Source organism: Acipenser ruthenus, chromosome 7 (genome assembly GCF_902713425.1).
Source record: "Acipenser ruthenus chromosome 7, fAciRut3.2 maternal haplotype, whole genome shotgun sequence".
Classification (NCBI taxonomy): domain Eukaryota; kingdom Metazoa; phylum Chordata; class Actinopteri; order Acipenseriformes; family Acipenseridae; genus Acipenser; species Acipenser ruthenus.
In genome coordinates this window covers 18,997,748-19,016,700 of record NC_081195.1, presented here as the reverse complement: position 1 = coordinate 19,016,700, position 18,953 = coordinate 18,997,748, and the positions used below count along the sequence as shown (strand labels likewise).

The following is an 18,953-nucleotide window of genomic DNA, read 5'->3' as shown; positions in this document are numbered from 1 at the left end:
TAGCTAGTTGTGAACAAACATGATCCGACATAACCTGAATTTTGTTAAAAAATACATCAGAATATGCCTTTTGCTATTACAGTGTTATTTGCCATTAAACATTGTTTACTGCAAGGGTGTTTACAATTACATAACTGAAGTATTTGAACAAGGATCAGATATTTATATAGAACAGTGTTACATACTACAGTGCTTCCGTTGTTCATGTTATGCGTGTCTTTGTGTGCGTGAGCACAGAAGTCGACGCATGCTGTGACACCAGAGAATGGCCGGCCTTCGTTTTTACCTAGACGGCAGTCTGGGCCCAAATATTCTTGATCCACCTGGAGACAGACGTACAAGAAAGGTGATGCACATGGTGAGATAGGAATCTGGGAGTCATGGAAGTTACTGTTACTCCAAGTTACAATACAGCATGGAGTAAATCTATCGTGACTAAACGTTTTGGGAAATCTAGGGTATTACCACAACTGCCCCAGCTGCTTCAATTCAAATAATTTTTCCAGACGGCTCTCAACAATGTCTGAATATCTGTGGCTATATTGGGTGAGGCAGTCAGAAAGTGGAGATCTTGATATTCTTCTTAACGAAGAAGAGAAACACATACAGACGTGCTCAAATTTGTTGGTACCCCTCCACAAAAAACGAAGAATGCACATTTTTCTCTGAAATAACTTGAAACTGACAAAAGTAATTGGCATCCGCCATTGTTTATTCCATATTTAATAGAAATCAGACTTTGCTTTTGATTTTTTATTCAACATAATATTGTAAATAAGAAAACAAATGAAAATGGCATGGACAAAAATGATGGGACCGCTAACCTAATATTTTGTTGCACAACCTTTAGAGGCAATCACTGCAATCAAACGTTTTCTGTAGCTCTCAATGAGACTTCTGCACCTGTTAACAGGTAGTTTGGCCCACTCTTCCTGAGCAAACTGCTCCAGCTGTCTCAGGTTTGATGGGTGCCTTCTCCAGACTGCAAGTTGCAGCTCTTTCCATAGATGTTCGATAGGATTCAGATCAGGACTCACAGAAGGCCACTTCAGAATAGTCCAATGTTTTGTTCTTATCCATTCTTTGGTGCTTTTAGCTGTGTGTTTTGGGTCATTATCCTGTTGGAGGACCCATGACCTGTGACTGAGACAGAGCTTTCTGACACCGGGCAGTACGTTTCGCTCCAGAATGCCTTGATAGTCTTGAGATTTCATTGTGCCCTGTACAGATTCAAGGCACCCTGTGCCAGGCGCAGCAAAGCAGCCCCAAAACATAACCGAGCCTCCTCCATGTTTCACTGTAGGTATGGTGTTCTTTTCTTTGAAAGCTTAATTTTTTCGTCTGTGAACACAGAGCTGATGTGACTTGCCAAAAAGCTCCAGTTTTGACTCATCTGTCCAAAGGACATTCTCCCAGAAGGACTGTGGCTTGTCAATATGCATTTTAGCAAATTCCAGTCTGGCTTTTTTATGTTTTTCTTTCAAAAGTGGAGTCCTCCATGGAGCCCACTTTCGCTCAAAAAGCGACGGATGGTGCGATCAGAAACTGACATACCTTCACCTTGGAGTTCAGCTTGTATCTCTTTGGCAGTTATCCTTGGTTCTTTTTCTACCATTCGCACTATCCTTCTGTTCACTCTGGGGTCGATTTTCCTCTTGCGGCCGCGCCCAGGGAGGTTGGCTACAGTTCCATGGACCTTAAACTTCTTAATAATATTTGCAACTGTTGTCACAGGAACATCAAGCTGCTTGGAGATGGTCTTGTAGCCTTTACCTTTACCTTTACCATGTTTGTCTATTATTTTCTTTCTGATCTCCTCAGACAACTCTCTCCTTTGCTTTCTCTGGTCCATGTTCAGTGTGGTGCACACAATGATACCAAACAGCACAGTGACTACTTTTCTCCATTTAAATAGGCTGAATGACTGATTACAAGATTGGAGACATGTGTGATACTAATTAAAGAAACTAATTAGTTTGAAATATCACTATAATCCAATTATTTATTATCTTTTCTAAGGGGTACCAACAAATGTGTCCAGGCCATTTTACAATATCTTTGTAGAATAAGCAATAATTCATCTCTTTTCACAGCTTCTTTGCTTTATTCTATGACATACCAAAGGCATGCAAGTATACATGATAAAATAGCTTTTAATTTCATCACTTTTCAGGAGGAATGAAGCATTATTTCAATGAGCTATAAGGGTACTGTGACGGGGGACTGCCCCGTCTTTATGAACATGGTTGGGACTGGCAGGGAGAGGGTTAAAATTCCTCCCTGCCAGGAAAACATGTGAGAATGTGGCTGGAGCCCTAATTGAATAATTAGCAATTATTGATTAATTGGGCTCCAGCCACAGGGGATAAAAGCGAGGGGAGAGGCCCTGGCTGGAGGAGAGTTCTGGAAGGAGAAGAAGAGTGTTTTTGTTTGTGCTGTGTTTTATTAGTTATTGAATCCAGTGAAGGCAACGCCCAGCCTGGAAGCCTTAATTTGTAAGTTTTGTTTTGTGTCTATTTTGTGTTTTGAAACCTTTTTGTTTGGCCCTCGTGCCTATTTATTTTGTATTTTTGTTTATTAAAAAGCTTTATTTTGAACTTTAAAACTGTCTCTGAGTCTCAAACCTCGGTCAATCCTGTCACAGGTACCAACAAATTTGAGCACGTCTGTATATGAAGATGGATCTTTATGAATCGTGGCATACTTTTAGGTTAACCTGTAATTACATCATTACAAGGCTGAGTCTTTTTTTGTGTATCACTTGGCCCCTGTTGTAGCTATGTAACCTGGTTGTTTTTGTAGATGTGAATTATTTTTAGACCTTTGTATGACTATACTAAGCTAACCACCCAGCTGCTTATCCCACGATTTCCACGTGGAGCTCAAACAAGCCCAAATTTGTCACTCCCATGAGAATAGCGTGCTGGGGGTTATATGTGCATCAGCAAAGTTTAACATGTCTTTTTGACATGCTTCAGTGAACAAATAAGCAGACTATATGGTAAAGGAAAAAAAACTTTCAAAAAGCCATTTATGCAAAAACATAAAAGCTGCATTTATTTATGTATTTATTATTTTTTTTACATTTTATGTTTAGGACAAGGTGCACGTGCAAACATGTGTAAAAATAAAAATAACTTTTATGTTTTAGCATTAATTACTTTTTGTTTGTTTTTTCTCCAGCGTTACGAGCGCAAATCTATTTCTAACTGCTTTCCATCTATTTTTTGAGCCTTACGCACCTGTACCATATGTTTGTTTGGATGCATTCATGTAAGGCGCAGTAACCATTGATTACTTTTGGTCATTTCAATAAAAAAATATTTCAAATAAAATAAAAAATTCAAGTTCAAGCAGTTGGCAGTCTTACCTGATTCTGAAACGCTTCTGGAGCAAGTTTTTTATACACTGGAGCGATATCCGCAGCTAAACTCTGCAGGTTGTTTTCAAGCTTTCCTTCCTAAACAGAACAACGGTTCAGGTGACAATTAGAGACAGAAACGGCAAGCAATATGTCCAGCATTATTTCTTTCCATTTTATGAAAGATTTTACCTAAAATAAAATTCATACCAGTCCTATTAAAGAGTATGCCTCTAGATTAATATGTTCTCTGTGTGACTTACTTGCTTTATATTGAGGGGTGACAGATACAAATTACAACAGTATGTGTACTAATTGTATGTACAGTGCCTATAGTAAGTATTCTCCTCCCTTGGACATTTTCACAGTTTGTTGTGTTACAACCTGAAATCTTGATGCATTTAAAATTGATTTTTTTCACTTTTATTTACACAACCTACTCAACATTTTCAATGTGTGAAAAAATGGGGGGGGGGGGGGTGAAAAAAACAAATCAATTAAAAATAAAAACCTGAAAAGTCTTCATTAGATAAGTATTTACCCCTTTGCTATGACACTCCTTTCAGATTAAATACACCTCTGTAAGGTCCCACAGTTGGGTAGTGCATTCAAAGCAAAGATACTACCATGAAGACCAAGGAGCTTTCAAAACAACTCCGGGATAAAGTTGTGGAAAGGCACAGATCAGGGGAGGGGTATAAAAAGATTTCAAAGGCATTGAATATTCCTTGGAGCACAGTCAAGTCGATCATTAAGAAGTGGAAGGTATATGGCACCACCCAGAATCTGCTTAGAGCAGGCCGTCCTCCCAAACTGAGCAGCCAGGTAAGAAGGACATTGGTCAGAGAAGCCAGCAAGCAATGACAACTCTGAAAGACCTACAGCGTTCCATGGCTGAGATGGAAGAAACTGTCCATGTGTCAACAATAGCTCAGGTACTCCACAAATCTGGCCTGTATGGAAGAATGGCAAGAAGGAAGCCATTTCTGAAAAAAGACCATGTAAAATCCTGCTTGGATTTGAATTTGCAAAAAGGCATGTGGGAGACTCTGAAAAGATGTGGCAAAAGATTCTGTGGTCCGATGAAACAAAAATTGAACTATTTGGCCTAAATGCAAAGCGTTATGTCTGGCACAAACCCAGCACAGCACATCACCCAGGTAACACCATCCCTACTGTGAAGCATGGTGGTGGCAGCATCATGCTATGGGGATGCTTTTCATCGTCAGGGACTGGGCTTGTCAGGGTAAAGGGCAAAATGGATGGAGCTAAATGCAGGCAAATCCTTGAGGAAAACCTGCTTCAGTCTGCAAAAAATCTAAGACTGGGACGGAGATTCACCTTTCAGCAAGACAATGACCCCAAGCACACAGCCAAAGTGACACTGGAGTGACTTAAAAACAAGAAAGTGAATGTCCTAGAGTGGCCCAGTCAAAGCCCGGACTAGAATCTGTGGCAAGACTTGAAGATTGCTGTCCACCAATGATCCCCATCCAACTTGACAGAGTTTGCCAAGAAGAATGGGCGAATATTGCACGATCCAGATGTGCAAACCTGGTAGAGACTTAATATTTATCTAACCAAGACATTTCAGTTTTTTTTATTTTTCATTAACTGTTGTTTCACAATAAAAATTCTCTTTCCTCTTCAAAGTGTTGAGTAGGTTGTGTAAATCAAAGGGAAAAAAAATCCTATTTAAATGTATCAAGATTTCAGGTTGTAACACAACAAAATGTTAAAACGTCCAAGGGGGGTGAATACTTACTATAGGCACTGTAGATTATTAAATATGCATCTATTATTTATAGTTGTCACTCATACCATTTTGATGCACCCTTCAGAATGTCTTTATGTCAGATGGCTTGTATTGCATAGCCTGTATCACACAGCCAGTAACATTAGGTTTGTACTCAATGGAAATAAAGTCACAATTTAGATTCAGTCAGCAGTTCTAAAGGATGACTAAAATCAAAAACAAAAAACAAAGAAAAAAGTACTTTTAAAAAGTGAACCTTCTTTAACCCATTCATGCTTGAAATATTGAAAATAGCTGAAAAAAGTAGTTCTGTACACATAATAAATATAATTTTCATTTAATTATTTTTCTTTATATGAGTAAAAAAACGGCATCCACATATGAGGTCATCATGCATTTGCATCTTCCATATTTTTTTTTACCCGTCCCCATATGAGGTCACCATAAACGAAAGGGTTCAAACTACATTGAGCACAGTCATTCACCAATTAAATGCTGTAATAAATAAAAAAAAATGCAAGCTCTAACCTCCTCTGGGTAGTCTCCTAGAAGTCTGAATTTGCGAGGGTACTTGCTCCGGGCGAACTTGCAGCCATTGAAGTACATACTCCACGAGCAGCCGAATGAGAACGAGGCCCCACACTTCTCCGGGTTGAGGCCTTGGCAGGCACAAGTGCGGCTAAAACAAAAAAGAGGAGGCAAGGATTTATTAAGCCCAGGGTTCCTGGTGTTCTGCTTATTTTTGAGGCAAGCACAACAAAATGCAATAAAGCACCTTTTGGAGGTGCTTTTAGAGTAGGTCATTCATTGAAACATCATTAAACAATGATAATTGTGCATTGGGTTGGCAGAGGCTGTGTTACTTGCAACAATGCTGGTTTTATGTGTGTGTTTTTATAGGTATTTTTGTACATATGAGGTTCAAGTTAATCAATAGCAGTAAATAACACGAGGGTGTACCTTACATGCGATTTGAGGACAGCGTAAGACTGAAGGACTCAACGCGGTCTCGTCCCACAATCCTTTTCACAACCTTCAAATCACACGGGAAGTACACCCAGTGTTCTTTATTGCTTAAATACATTCCAAATCAACACCTTAGTGCTATAACTCTGAAAATACACCTTAAAGTGCTCTGTTAAAAATCTACATGTACCTACTCTTCATTTAGTGCACATCTCCTGCTTGTTGGGGAGCCATACTTCCGCAGGGTCTCAGTCAGTTCCTGATACAGAGTATCAGCCACGATGCGTGGAATCCCTTCCCATGCCAGGATGAGGATGACCACCACAGAGTTCTGGCAGTGATGACCCGCTCGCTGCCTCACCAAACACAGCAGCTTCTCCTCCTCGCTGCCACGTCTGATTACCTGGCACAAACCAAGGCAAGAGCGCATTTCAGAAAGAGTTCAGTACTCCAGGTGGTCTGGAAACAATGGCCGAAATTCGGTTACGCAGTTCTTGCAAAAACCCATTTCTACACAATCACACGTTGTGTTACTACAATATGTATTACTAAGCAACACAACAAACAGCTTTAACCATGTGCACTGGTATTAACATTTACTGGATCCGAGGACGACCCAAGCCCCAGTGTATTATTTGTCAGGAGGTTTTGTGAAACAAAACTCTTAAACCTGCAAAATTGAGATGCCAATTATCTACAAAGAATTCAGAATGTGAAAAAATTCCATGAAAATGTTAATGTTGATAAGTCAGTATCAGACTACTACAGTTGCTTGACTATTAAAAAGGTGTGGGCTTGCCAGTAGGTACTGATGACTTACCCAATGTTACAAACTTTTAATTGTCATATAATTAACTGCTTTTGAAAAAACCTCCCCTTTGTATAAGATTTTCACATTACGTATTTTATACATATTTTTACTGACTGAGGAATGCAGCCGAAACCCATTCCATACAGCATTTACAGGAGCTTGTAGAATCCAGGGACACGTTTACAGCTGAATGGCACCCCAGATTTAAGCGAACACATTTAAGAAGACAGCCATGTGATAGAAATTCAAACCATTACTGTCACATGCCAGTAGGTGGCGACATGTGTCAAGGACTACAGAGTTGAGTTCAATGTACACCATATACATTGTTTTCTTCAGTTTCAAACTGAACTTAAATTTTTCCTTACCCACTTTGCTATTGGACATCCCTGAGAACTTTTTCCTTCCTTCCCCGTGTAAATAACCACTTCAATGCGAACCGCCTTCCCTTTCTCACCATACCTGTAGAACGTGAATTATTAAAAAATATAATAAGCAATACAAAAGGCACAGCAATCACCTGTTAAGAAAAGCAAAAATAAAATAACCCAACAACAGTTAAAAACTGTGTGGAATATATTCAAAGCTTTTACTTCAATCTCTATATGGGCTGAATGGCCTCCTCTCAGTCATTATGTTCTAATGTTCAATTAATTCCTTCTTTTTTTTTAAAGACGAGAGATGCACACTAAAGTTAAGCTAAAAAAAAAAAACAGTTCCATCAGTTTTATGCGCCATGCACATCCATTCATTTAATGGTACCAGATGTGCAGATTTACTACACCAGATTAAAGAAATTGTCCCACCACTTCATTGCCTTCTTTCCTGTCTAAAAACCAATCAGCTGCTTCTCCTATTGACTGACATGCTTTCAGCAAGTAACTTGCTTTGACCCAGAAGACACTAAGATAAAATGACCCAGGAAGTGCAAACATGTAACCTGAAAATAAGGTCTAGAAACTGAGATTTTCCTTTAACCTCAAGTAGTACCAGATATAATGTTTTGAAATGAAAATACATGTGCTATAACACGTGTTTCTTTCAAAACTGCACATTTCAGAACAAAGCTAACGGAAGATTTCAAATAAGAGCATTAAAAACTAGAATAAATGCAAATATGCCCCCTAGGTTCTTGGTATTTATGATTCTCTTCTTCATTCTTAACAGCGAATCTGGATCTGCCTGTTCACGGGGAGATAGAGAAGTAGTTCACTGAGACAGGGCACACAGAGATTTTCTTACACTTGAACTTTGTCACATTGCTCATGACAGTGAGACAGACTGGGCTGCAACCATGGCCAGGCTCTGTGAAGGCAGTGACAATCAAATTACTTTCACATGAGCCCTGGCACCTTTACACTGTGGTGCCTGCTAGCTCTGTACTGCAATGACAATGGAATTACTTTCACACGAGTCCTGGCACCTTCACGCTGTGGTGCCTGCTAGCTCTGTACTGCACAAGCTTAGTCTCCCACTCCTCCTCCACTCTTACTGTATCACCACACGTTGTCAAGTGCAAATTTGAAGATCCAGTAGATGAAATGTCAGTACTGTGTCATTTTTAAAAAAAAATGTAATTACTGTAAGTGGAAAAACTTTTGTAACAAACATCTATGTAAAATTATATTAAGAAGCCAACAACAGAACATTTTTCTAGGACTGAATTCTAATTGTGACATTTTGTTTCAGTGTTAATGTATATTACTATTAAGCATAAAATGCCCAAATGTATCAGTCCTTTTTATTGTGGTTGTTGTTTGGTACTTTTTAAAAGCATCTATAAGGATGGCAGCACAGTATTGAAATGTATTCACTGGAGGTGCATCAAACTGCCTTTTATTCATAAAGCAGACAATGAAAATGTGTTTGAATAACTCAGGAGTTAAGCTTTGTGAATTGGACCCATAATCTTTATAATCCAAACTAGAAGCTAACACTCCTGGAAATATATATATATATATATATATATATATATATATATATATATATATATATATATATATATATATATACAGTGCCTGAAACTCAAAATCAATTATTGTAAGGTGACATTGGTTTTATGTTGGGAAATATTTTTAAGAAAAATAAAAAACTGAAATATCTTGCTTGGATAAGTATTCAACCCCTGTGCTGTGGAAGCTCCCAGTTTACACCAATGAAAGAAATTGCCCTAATGAGGACACAATTACCTTACCATTGGCCTCCACCTGTAAACCATTAAAGTTTCTGTCACATTTTCTAGATAAAAACCTCACTGTTGAAGGATCATTGGTCAGGCTGTGAATCTGAAGGAAAATGAAGACCAAAGAGAATTCTACAGAAGTTAGAGATAAAGTAATACAAATGCATAGATTAGGGAAAGGGTACAAAATAATATCCAAGTGTTTGGATATCCCAGTGAGCACAGTTGGATCAATAATCAGGAAGTGGAAGCTGCATCACACCACCTAGGCACTGCCAAGAAAAGGCCGTCCCTCAAAACTCAGCGCTCAAACAAGAAGGAGACTTGTGAGAGAAGCCACAGGGATGCCAACAATCACTTTGAAGGAGCTACAGAGTTCAGTGGCTGGGAGTGGAGTAATGGTGCACCAGTCAACCATATCAAGAGCTCTGCATAACACTGGCCTGTATGGGAGGGTGGCAAGAAAGAAGCCGTTACTCAAAAAGTACCATCTGAAAGCACGTCTGGAGTTTGCCAGAAAGCATGAGAATGACCCAGCTGCGATGTGGGAAAAGGTTTTGTGGTCAGATGAGACCAAGATAGAGCTTTTTGGCCAAAACTCAAAGCGCTATGTGAGGCGCAAACCTAACACTGCCCATGCCTCAAGACACACCATCCCTACAGTGAAGTATGGTGGTGGCAGCATCATGCTGTCGGGATGCTTCTCATCAGCAGGGACTGGGCATCTTGTTAAAATTTAAGGAAGAATAGATGGAGCAAAATACAGGGAAATACTGCAAGAGAACCTGCTTCAGTCCACTAAAAAACTGAAGCTTGGGAGGAAATTCACCTTTCAGCAGGACAATTATCCCAAGCACAAGGCCAAAGCAACATTGGAGTGGCTCAAGAACAAAAAGGTGAATGTCCTACAGTGGCCCAGTCAAAGTCCTGATCTCAATCCCATTGAGAATCTGTGGCACTATTTGAAAATTGCGGTCCACAAGCGTCGTCCAACCAACCTGAACAACCTGGAGCAAATCTGCCAAGAAGAATGGACCAAAATCACTCCGACACTGTGTGCAAAGCTGGTACATACTTACCCCAAAAGACTTAAAGCTATTATTGCAGCGAAAGGTGGCTCTACCAAATATTAATGTGTGAGGGTTGAATACTTATGCAAGCAAGATATTTCAGTTTTTTATTTTTCTTAAAAATATTTCCCAACATAAAACCAATATCACCTTACAATAATTGATTTTGAGTTTCAGTGTTTTAAAATAAAATATTAAACAGAATACTTTCTGAATACTTTTGCAAGGCACTGTATATATATTTTTTAATTGTATATATTTTTATAAAATGTTTAAATAATATAATAAAAACATATTGTAAAATATATAACTTTTAACATTCATAAGTGTGCAAATCTAAACCTACAACCCACACCTTCAGTGAGAATTATTACATAACAGGAATAGTATGATGATAAATGTTAAACTATATATATATATATATATATGTTTTTATAATTCATTTAAAAATGGGCTCCACATTTTAAGGAAGTTATTTAATTGTTCTTTATCTGTCTGGTAGAGCATTTTCAGCTGCAACACATTTAGCATTAGACGTTTAAGACAATATTAACATAATTTATATTAAATGGCAGCCCACAAGATGTTACACCCAAAATGCAGATGCTAGGTCTCACTGTGTGCCTTATTTCGTAAATATCAAAAATGTATTCATGAATTTGTTTCTGTGGCAGGGCTGAGGCCTGCCCCTGTAAATAATGTACTTTTGGTTGGGTTTCTATCAGTTAGTTTTGTTTGATTGTAAATAAAATGTGTTACATTTTGTAAAAAACAAAGTGTATGCTGGATGGCAGGGCTGGGAGGTTAGACCTGCCTAATTGAAACCCAATGTGCAGCAGGGGGCCAGGTGTCAATTGAAGAATTGACAATCAATTAACCCTGGTCATCTGTCTTTAAAAAGAGGCTGAAAAGTCAGTTTGTTTGCTCCTCCTTTGTTTGGTTCTACTCTCTATGTACCAGCATGAGGATCCCTGGCTGTGCAGAGAGCCTAGGAATGAGAACCAAATGCATGATGGCAGACCACAGTGTGTTTATGGTAGGGATTAATTTAGGGGAATTTCAATCCCTCCAAGGTTTATTTAGTTTGTGTGGGGAGATGGTTCCTGAAGCGGGACCTCCCTTTCAGTGGAAGCAGCACACAGCTGGAGCTTGGCCACCTTTTGTTTAATAGCTGTTTTTTTCACTGTGTTTTGTTTTGAATTTTTGTATTATGTACACGTGTGTGTATTTCCTTCCACAATAGGGATACCATTCCTGGTACCCTAGTGGTGGCCCCCAACCACTGCAACTGTCTGTGTTTTATAAAACCTGGATGCCCGAGCGGTGTTCAACTACAAACCCTCTGTCTCTCAGTGGATACCCACACAGTAACAGAACTCCCCTGTTAAAGTTGCCATATTGCATTAATTTTAACACAACACAAAATGCAGGTAAAATGTTCTGTTTGTAACATTTTACACATTCAGAGGATGCAGTTTATTTTTTGTATTGGCATTTTCAGAAGGATTGATCAAAATACCATATAAAAGTCCCTTTTCTGATGTAAATGACAGCAAATAATGTTCTAGAGATTTGGAATTGGAAATTATGTTTAATACCAAAATTGGAGAGGCTCTCGCAAATCTGTTTGTACATATTTTTGGATGTATATGCAAGTCTATACCTCTGTTTAAGAAATGTTTCTGATAGTACATCGTCTTAATACATGAAGACAATTCATTGAAAATGATCCTACCTGCTTTCCATAATTTCCCTTACAGCGGCAACACTTGGTCCTGCTCCAAGGTGTGTATAGTAAGGGCCTTCATCTTTCTCTATAATTTGTTCTAGATAGATGAATTGGCAAGTTTATTTGGTTTTCCAGAAAAACAGCAGAATAATACTGGCAAAACATATTTCTGTGTAAAAAAAACAGCATTATCTTATCTTAGTCAAAATTGTGACTGGTACAACAAACCTTAAAGATGAAAATCTACACCAATATTGTCATAAAGTTTACCACGGTAAGAGCATAGGGAAGTGTGAAAGCATGGTATTAAAGTGTAACAGTGTTTATAAGAAACACATAAATTTACCTTTGTTGTATCCTGTGTTATCCATATTGCAGCACTTTTTTTAAAACATATTTTTTTTCCCCACGTATCCAATTCAACTTTATTCAACTTTTACTGTGGAACGTTCGCCAGGAGAACGATCATTTGTCTTTTAAACATCGCAGTGTATCGAGTTCATGCTGCCTCCTGCAACAAAACCAGCCCTGTTGCAGGAGGGTGTGATGTTTATACACTGCGATCCTTAGAAGAGATCTTTTTTCTCCTGGTGAACGTAACTGTGGAGAAATGTATTGCTCAGTCCGACTACAATTTCAAGAGAGTCTGCAATATACTTAAAAATATAACGCTGCGAAATGGACCCCATGGGACACACCAAAGGTACCACTTTAAGGTAAGCATTGTAAAGACCAGAGTGCTGTAAAAAAAAACATGGCAAACTATTGTAAATACATAGTGTAAATATGGTGAGAAAAAGCATGGCAAAACTGCAAAATTACTGCGGTAAACTTCTATAAGTGATGACTTTAACCTTCTAGTATAATTAAGGTCTGGAGAAATTAAACTGCTTCTCTGTAATTTAGTCTTACAGCCAATGATAGTTGAGACTCAATCTAGTCTGTGCAGTTAGCAATATTTAAACTATCAACACAGATTATTAGCAAGCATCAATGACATGACTGATTCAACCGCAGAAGATTGTATAAAGGGCAGTAGACACTTAGAGAACAGTTAGTCTAAACTTGCAGTATGTCCCAGTGAAAGTATCTATTTACAGGGTGATTCATAATTCACGCAACAGTGTCAGAACATCTATATATGTATGTTATTACCCTAGCATGAAGCTGTAAGCCTGAGCGTGGGGCCTGTTTAATTCAATGCAGCCAGGAGCTTTTGGCTTCAGTTAAGAAACCCCTCCTGTTTTTAAAATAATTGTAGCTTACAAAATAGGTCCATACACGTTCAGTTCCTCTGCCAAGCACATCCATTCACTGTATAGGTCTCATGTGCAGTTTTTACAAACGTGTATTTTCATCTGAAAACATTATATCTGGTTGTACACTAGGTTAAAGAAATTTTGCAATCCATGCTTTTAGTCTGTGTTGCATTTCTTGGGTCATTTCATATCTAGTGTGAAATTGTCCCACCTCCTTCGGCGCCTTCTTTCCTGTCAGTGAACAACCTGCTGCTTGACCTATTAAAAGATGCTTTGACCCCAGATTACCATGGGGTGAAATTACCATGGCAGCAGTCGTAACAGACTTCCCAGAAGGCAAGGCAATCAAACTGAGAACTTTCTTATAGTGTAGTACAAAGCTACATGTTTTAAAACATGTGTTGATTTCAAAACTGCAACCTATACAGTGAATAAAAGTGCACAGGGGTACCATCTATGCATGTTCGCTGCAACCACTTTGTGTCCAGAAGGTGTCTCGCTAAATCAAGAAAGCATGACAGTGTCAGAAAATCAAAATGGCAATTGAGGTAATCTTACCAACACAGTCACAGGTCGGAAATTCAAATCCTTTTTTGGAAGGGGTATCAATCAGATTTTTTGTAGGGGTGTCCAAGAACTTCATGGGCGATTTCATGAAGCTGTTCAAGGTGTTCTTAGTTGGCGTTGACTCCCCGACTATTTCAGGTTCAGCTCCATCGGTATCTAGATTCGAAGTTGACAGGATGGTAACAGCTCCAGAGGTCTCTATTTTTATACATCTCTCGGAGGCTGATGGAGTTTGGCCCCCTGCAGAGTTGCCAGAATGTGTTTCTGACAGGTGAAAGTTCTGTCGATATTGTAGTTTGGTTCTGTTTTTCGTGTCCTCAGTGATGTAAGGATCATTTCTCCCTATAGCACCATCTGTTGCTTGAAATACCTGAGAATTCGAGTCACGTTCACCTTTCAGTCCTGTGTAATCAGTCAAACTTTCACTTTTGACCTGTTTATCTAATTTCAATTCGGAAGTGGGACTAGGAAGGTGTTTACCAATGACATGAGATCCTGATCCTATGTAAAGAGACTGATCATCCAAACACTCTGATTTGATACAATTTGAGGATGGCGAACTCTTGGGGTGATAAACCATCTTTTTTTCTTGAGATATATCTGGCAGCTTGCTTTTAAGCTGGATCTGAGTCTGTGGAAGAAATGGGTGTGATTTTCGCAGCTGCACTGCTTGACGTTGCGGAAATACCTTCTGAACTTTGGTTCTGTGAGTTGCTACCGGTAGCTTAGCGTTGGATCCTTGATGGAGGAAATGGCTGACTTGATTGAGCTGTGACTGTACCCAGATGTGTTCAACTTGATCCTTTTCATCAGCCAGTTTCTGAGCTGCTAACTGGGCCTTCTTTGATATTCTCTGTTTGAATGGTGGCGTTCTTGTTTTCTTCACTGGAGGCTTTTTTGAATTTTGCGGAAGATGATTGTGCTTTACATCCTGAAAGGGTACACCTTGGGGCAGATTGTTCTCCAGTTCATGCTGCTGCTGGGGCTGGCTATCTATACATGAAGGGTTTAGAGCATCCTGCTGACTTGATTGGATTATGAATGCCAGTTGTGCTAGTTGTGCCGCTACATCTTCTTCATCTTTATTTCTGACCCTATTAAGTAACAAATCACTATCTGAATGAAGGGTTTCCTTGAATTGTACTTTTTGGGGCTGAGAATATATGTGTTCACAATTGCTTTTTGCTTTACTGTAATGAAATGCGTTTTCACTAATTACACATGCTGAAGATGTATCCACAGCCAAACTGGCATTAAACAAATCCAGTAAAGAAAGCCTGTTAACTGGTGCATTAGTTGTGGTATGTATGTTTTGTTTATTCAAACAGCTGCTGAAAGATTGACTTGAATCCTGATATGGGACTGGGCTGCTAAGGTAGCTCTGTTCTGAAAAGGGGTGTGTTTGTTGCTGTTCATTTTCTTGCTGGTGAAACTCTTTTTTGCTTAAAACTAAATCAGGGTTCGCAGGCAACTCTGTGTTCTGTTTTGTTTGTGATAAAGACTGCAGAGGAGTTTCTGCTAACTGGGTAAGAGCGTCAATCGCTATCGCTTGTTCAAAGCTTATGTTTTTGTTATCCACTAATAATAAGAGACTTGGCTGAGAAAGTACAAAAGAGTCAAAGAAAGAGGAGGTGTCTACTTTCGGTAGACTTAAAGCACCATTTTCAGATTCACTATTGACTGAAAATCTTGAGTCCTCCAGTTTATTTTCACAAGTTTCAGTGTGCAAAACAGTGCAGTTCGGGCTGTAAAGACCATCGCAGTCACGAGTAATGGTTGTCTGTTCTGCAGGACTGCAGTCCTGCTCTTCAGAGCAAACAACCGCTGCCAAAGTGCTCAAGGCATTGTTATAATTGCTAAGGTTTGCTAATTGTGCCAGAGTGTTTACTCTGTTTTCGTTTCTATTCTTAAACCCATACCGAGGGTCTTCCAGCTTGATTTTTTTAAAGGGCACAGTAGATTCCGTTAAAGCATCACCTTTCCATTTAATTCTGTTTCTGGAGGATTGTGCAAATGATTCTGGAGGCTCAGGTGAGAAGCTACAACAAATGGGCTTTTCATCTCCACTGTGCTCCAAGTTTTCTTGCGCTTCCCCTGTTGCTTGGAAGCCCCCGTTAATACGGCTGAGGCTGAGGGTCTGATCCTCATCCAAATCACAGCGCTTTTTTTCCAAAACGGTTCCGCTTTCTTCCTCTTTTGATTCACTCACCATGGGTGGGATGGGGTTAAGCTGCGAGCCGCATTCCTCTGTTGGGATGAAAAGGACTTCTTCCATCTGGCCTGGTTTTGTGCCATTTACTGATCTTCCTTCTGGATCAACCTGGAAAGCACGCAATATAGTTAGGGGACTGTCCTGGTAAATACACAGAAGGAAAGAGTCTGCATGCATGTTATCTCATTCAAGCATTTGAAGTTCACTTATTACAAGAACTTTGATTTTTGGAACGCCATAACCTTGGATTTCAGATTTTTCCATACTGTATAGTAATGTGTTGTTTTAAGAAGACTGTACTTGAAAACACCGCACAGGTGCCCAGTTTTATTTATTTTCTTTTTGATTTATTTTAGCCCACAGAGGGCGCTGTTGTCTGTGGCCTGTATACCGGCAACGGTAATCAGGACCACAGGTTACCAACACAGGTATATGCAGGCGCACTCACAGGTGCTCAAAAATAATAATGAAAACCAAAGACGAAATGAAAAGGGAAAATAAAACACAGTAATAAAACTACAAAACAAAAGTGCTGTTTACACAGTGCCCCCACTGCCGCTATGCCGGTCAGTTCGGGTCTCCGTCCTACTCTTCGCTGTGCACTATACAGTGGGGTGGCCAAGGTTCCCCTATCACTACACATGTCCCCTCGGGTACGTTTTCATATATTTTAATAAATAGTTTATTTGACAGTTTTTGAATTGGCGTTTTTCACCTAGCATGTGAAATGCCACACTTTTAATTTCAAAAACATTCAAATACATGTTAACTTAATGAAATCTGTCTTCTACAACAGTATCTCATTTACAGTAACTCGTTATAGCATCTACAATGTCATTGCAGCAATTTGGAGAAAAACAAAGAAGACTTTCTAAAAATTAGTTACAGCATTATCGTTATATAGTCCTTAATTTTAAGATACCAGTAATTGGAAAGGATTAGTAGGCAATAGGCATTTGCTAACTCTCAGTTTTAAAACGTAGCTATGGTTTACTAACATAACACAGTGGGATGATCACAATATAATTTAGTAATTGTAGGACAGTATTGCCACGTGTGAAAACTTTAACAATAAAGCCGAAACAATAATGCTTTCAATTAAAAACTAGTTAATCACTGGCAAAATCAACTTATATACGGTGCAGAACTAATTTATTTTAACATATTGTTTAGGGACATTGCAATGCCTGCATGGTGGGTGTTTTAATAGTATCTACAATGAATTGACAATAACAATCCAAAGCAAGTTTGCTTTTGTTACAGACTTTCTAACAAGTCTGGAATAAACTATTTTGGCTGTTACAGTACTTAATTAACCCCTTGTAAAAAAATACCACAAAACTGCTTAACATAAAAAAGAACAGTCCTACAGGAACCACAGTAGCAGGCACAATTTACATGGCTGATCGCATCATAAATTCCAGATTTTCTAAATCCATTGATGGAAATGTCTGGTCTGCTTTTAATTTTTTCAAGCAAATTGGCTTCATCACACTGTCATTTTCATATTCACTTCGACATCCTACACATTCTTTCTCTTGCCCAGTGCTTCTTTAACCTGTGCTGCATACCAGCCTGTTAGAGGGCGGGATCGCTCACTGTATGCCACACTCTTATTGGTGGAAGAATTATTGCTGATCCAATCAAAACCGCCAATAAAGCCAAAACAAATTCCCTGCCAAAATTTCCTGCTATACGGTAACTTGTGCTAAAGAATATCCTTAGCAACTTTCATCTGGTTCTCTAGATGTATGTAAAAATGTAACTGTGACATATGTTGAGCAGCTCGTACAGATGCCTATAGGCACCTCCATAGACCCCTGTACTGTGAAATACTCAAGGGCTTTACTTGAGAGTATCCCTTGCAAGTTGAGCCTGCCACTGCAGTGAAGAAATGGGTGAAACTTGTTTTCCAAATCATTATGTCAATAACATACATCCTGCGCTGTAAATTCAAAATGATAGCTATCAGTATGAACAAGTTGATGACCATCACATGAATATGTACAGAATATTATACAACAGAAATTACCAAGTTTCATGACAGGGAGGCTGTGTGGTCCAGTGGTTAAAGAAATGGGCTTGTAACCAGGAGATACCCGGTTCAAATCCCACCTCAGCCACTGACTCATTGTGTGACCCTGAGCAAGTCACTTAACCTCCTTGTGCTCTGTCTTTCAGGTGAGACGTAGTTGTAAGTGACTCTGCAGCTGATGCATAGTTCACACACCCTAGTCTCTGTAAGTCGCCTTGGATAAAGGCGTCTGCTAAATAAACAAATAATAATAATTTGATTAGCAAATATATGCAATAATACTCTCAATAAACTATGATGTTTTACTACGTTTCTTGCGTTCCAGGATTGTTTTATGATCACTGGGTTGATTGAGTGCAGCCCTTATTAAGCTCTGCTCAGGGGAGTAATGTCTAATAAAGATGGCCAATTAACCCTGGGCTGCGTTCTTGTTCCCCTCAACAAGCTGTACTGGCTATGTTCACCTGCAGTCTTTCTTCATATGCAACAGCTGCAAGAATGATTTCTATACCTCTTGCGCAGCTGCACTGCACTGTACACTGCTGCTAGTATCATTTGCACCCATCATTTAAACTGCCCAGGTTAGTGCAGGTAGTTTACATGTTTACAGCCAATTTAAATTGGCAGCCTTAGAGGTGAAATCCAAATTGTGTGTATCTTCTCCCTGACAAAGTGGCAGTAGGCTTTTTGGTTACTGGATACTTTTATTGTGATTAGAATGTAGATCATGGTTCCATGCAACATGTCTTTGGCTTAGGAGCTATTTTGGAGAACTGTACAGAAATCATGCAGATGACCTTTGAGCGCACAGAACTGTACAGATCTACACATCTACATTGCAAGAACGCACCCTACTAGTCTTTTCTTGTCATATTCTACCCTACTGTAATGAATTAGCATCTCAGCCCATTGAACTGTATGGAACCGCAAACTATAAGGTTCAAAGATGAACCAGCGAGCTTTGTAGTGGAGAGGTAAGTATGTGTCTTATGCTGATGTCAGAAT

General features: G+C 39.1%; 1 protein-coding gene across 4 annotated transcripts in view; it reads right to left on the bottom strand.

Moving 5' to 3' along the window:
• Nucleotides 1-18,953, bottom strand: part of LOC117415695 (methylcytosine dioxygenase TET3-like) — a 73,419-nt gene that overhangs the window by 16,687 nt on the left and 37,779 nt on the right. For all 4 annotated transcript variants that reach the window (XM_034026353.3, XM_059026538.1, XM_034026352.3 and 1 more), the window contains 7 exons: nt 13,693-16,021; nt 11,882-11,972; nt 7,263-7,356; nt 6,278-6,486; nt 5,646-5,796; nt 3,371-3,460; nt 186-323 (listed from right to left, as the gene is read on the bottom strand). In XM_034026353.3, coding sequence (XP_033882244.3) covers nt 186-323; nt 3,371-3,460; nt 5,646-5,796; nt 6,278-6,486; nt 7,263-7,356; nt 11,882-11,972; nt 13,693-16,021 — 3,102 coding nt within the window. The remainder of the gene's footprint in view (nt 1-185; nt 324-3,370; nt 3,461-5,645; nt 5,797-6,277; nt 6,487-7,262; nt 7,357-11,881; nt 11,973-13,692; nt 16,022-18,953) is intronic.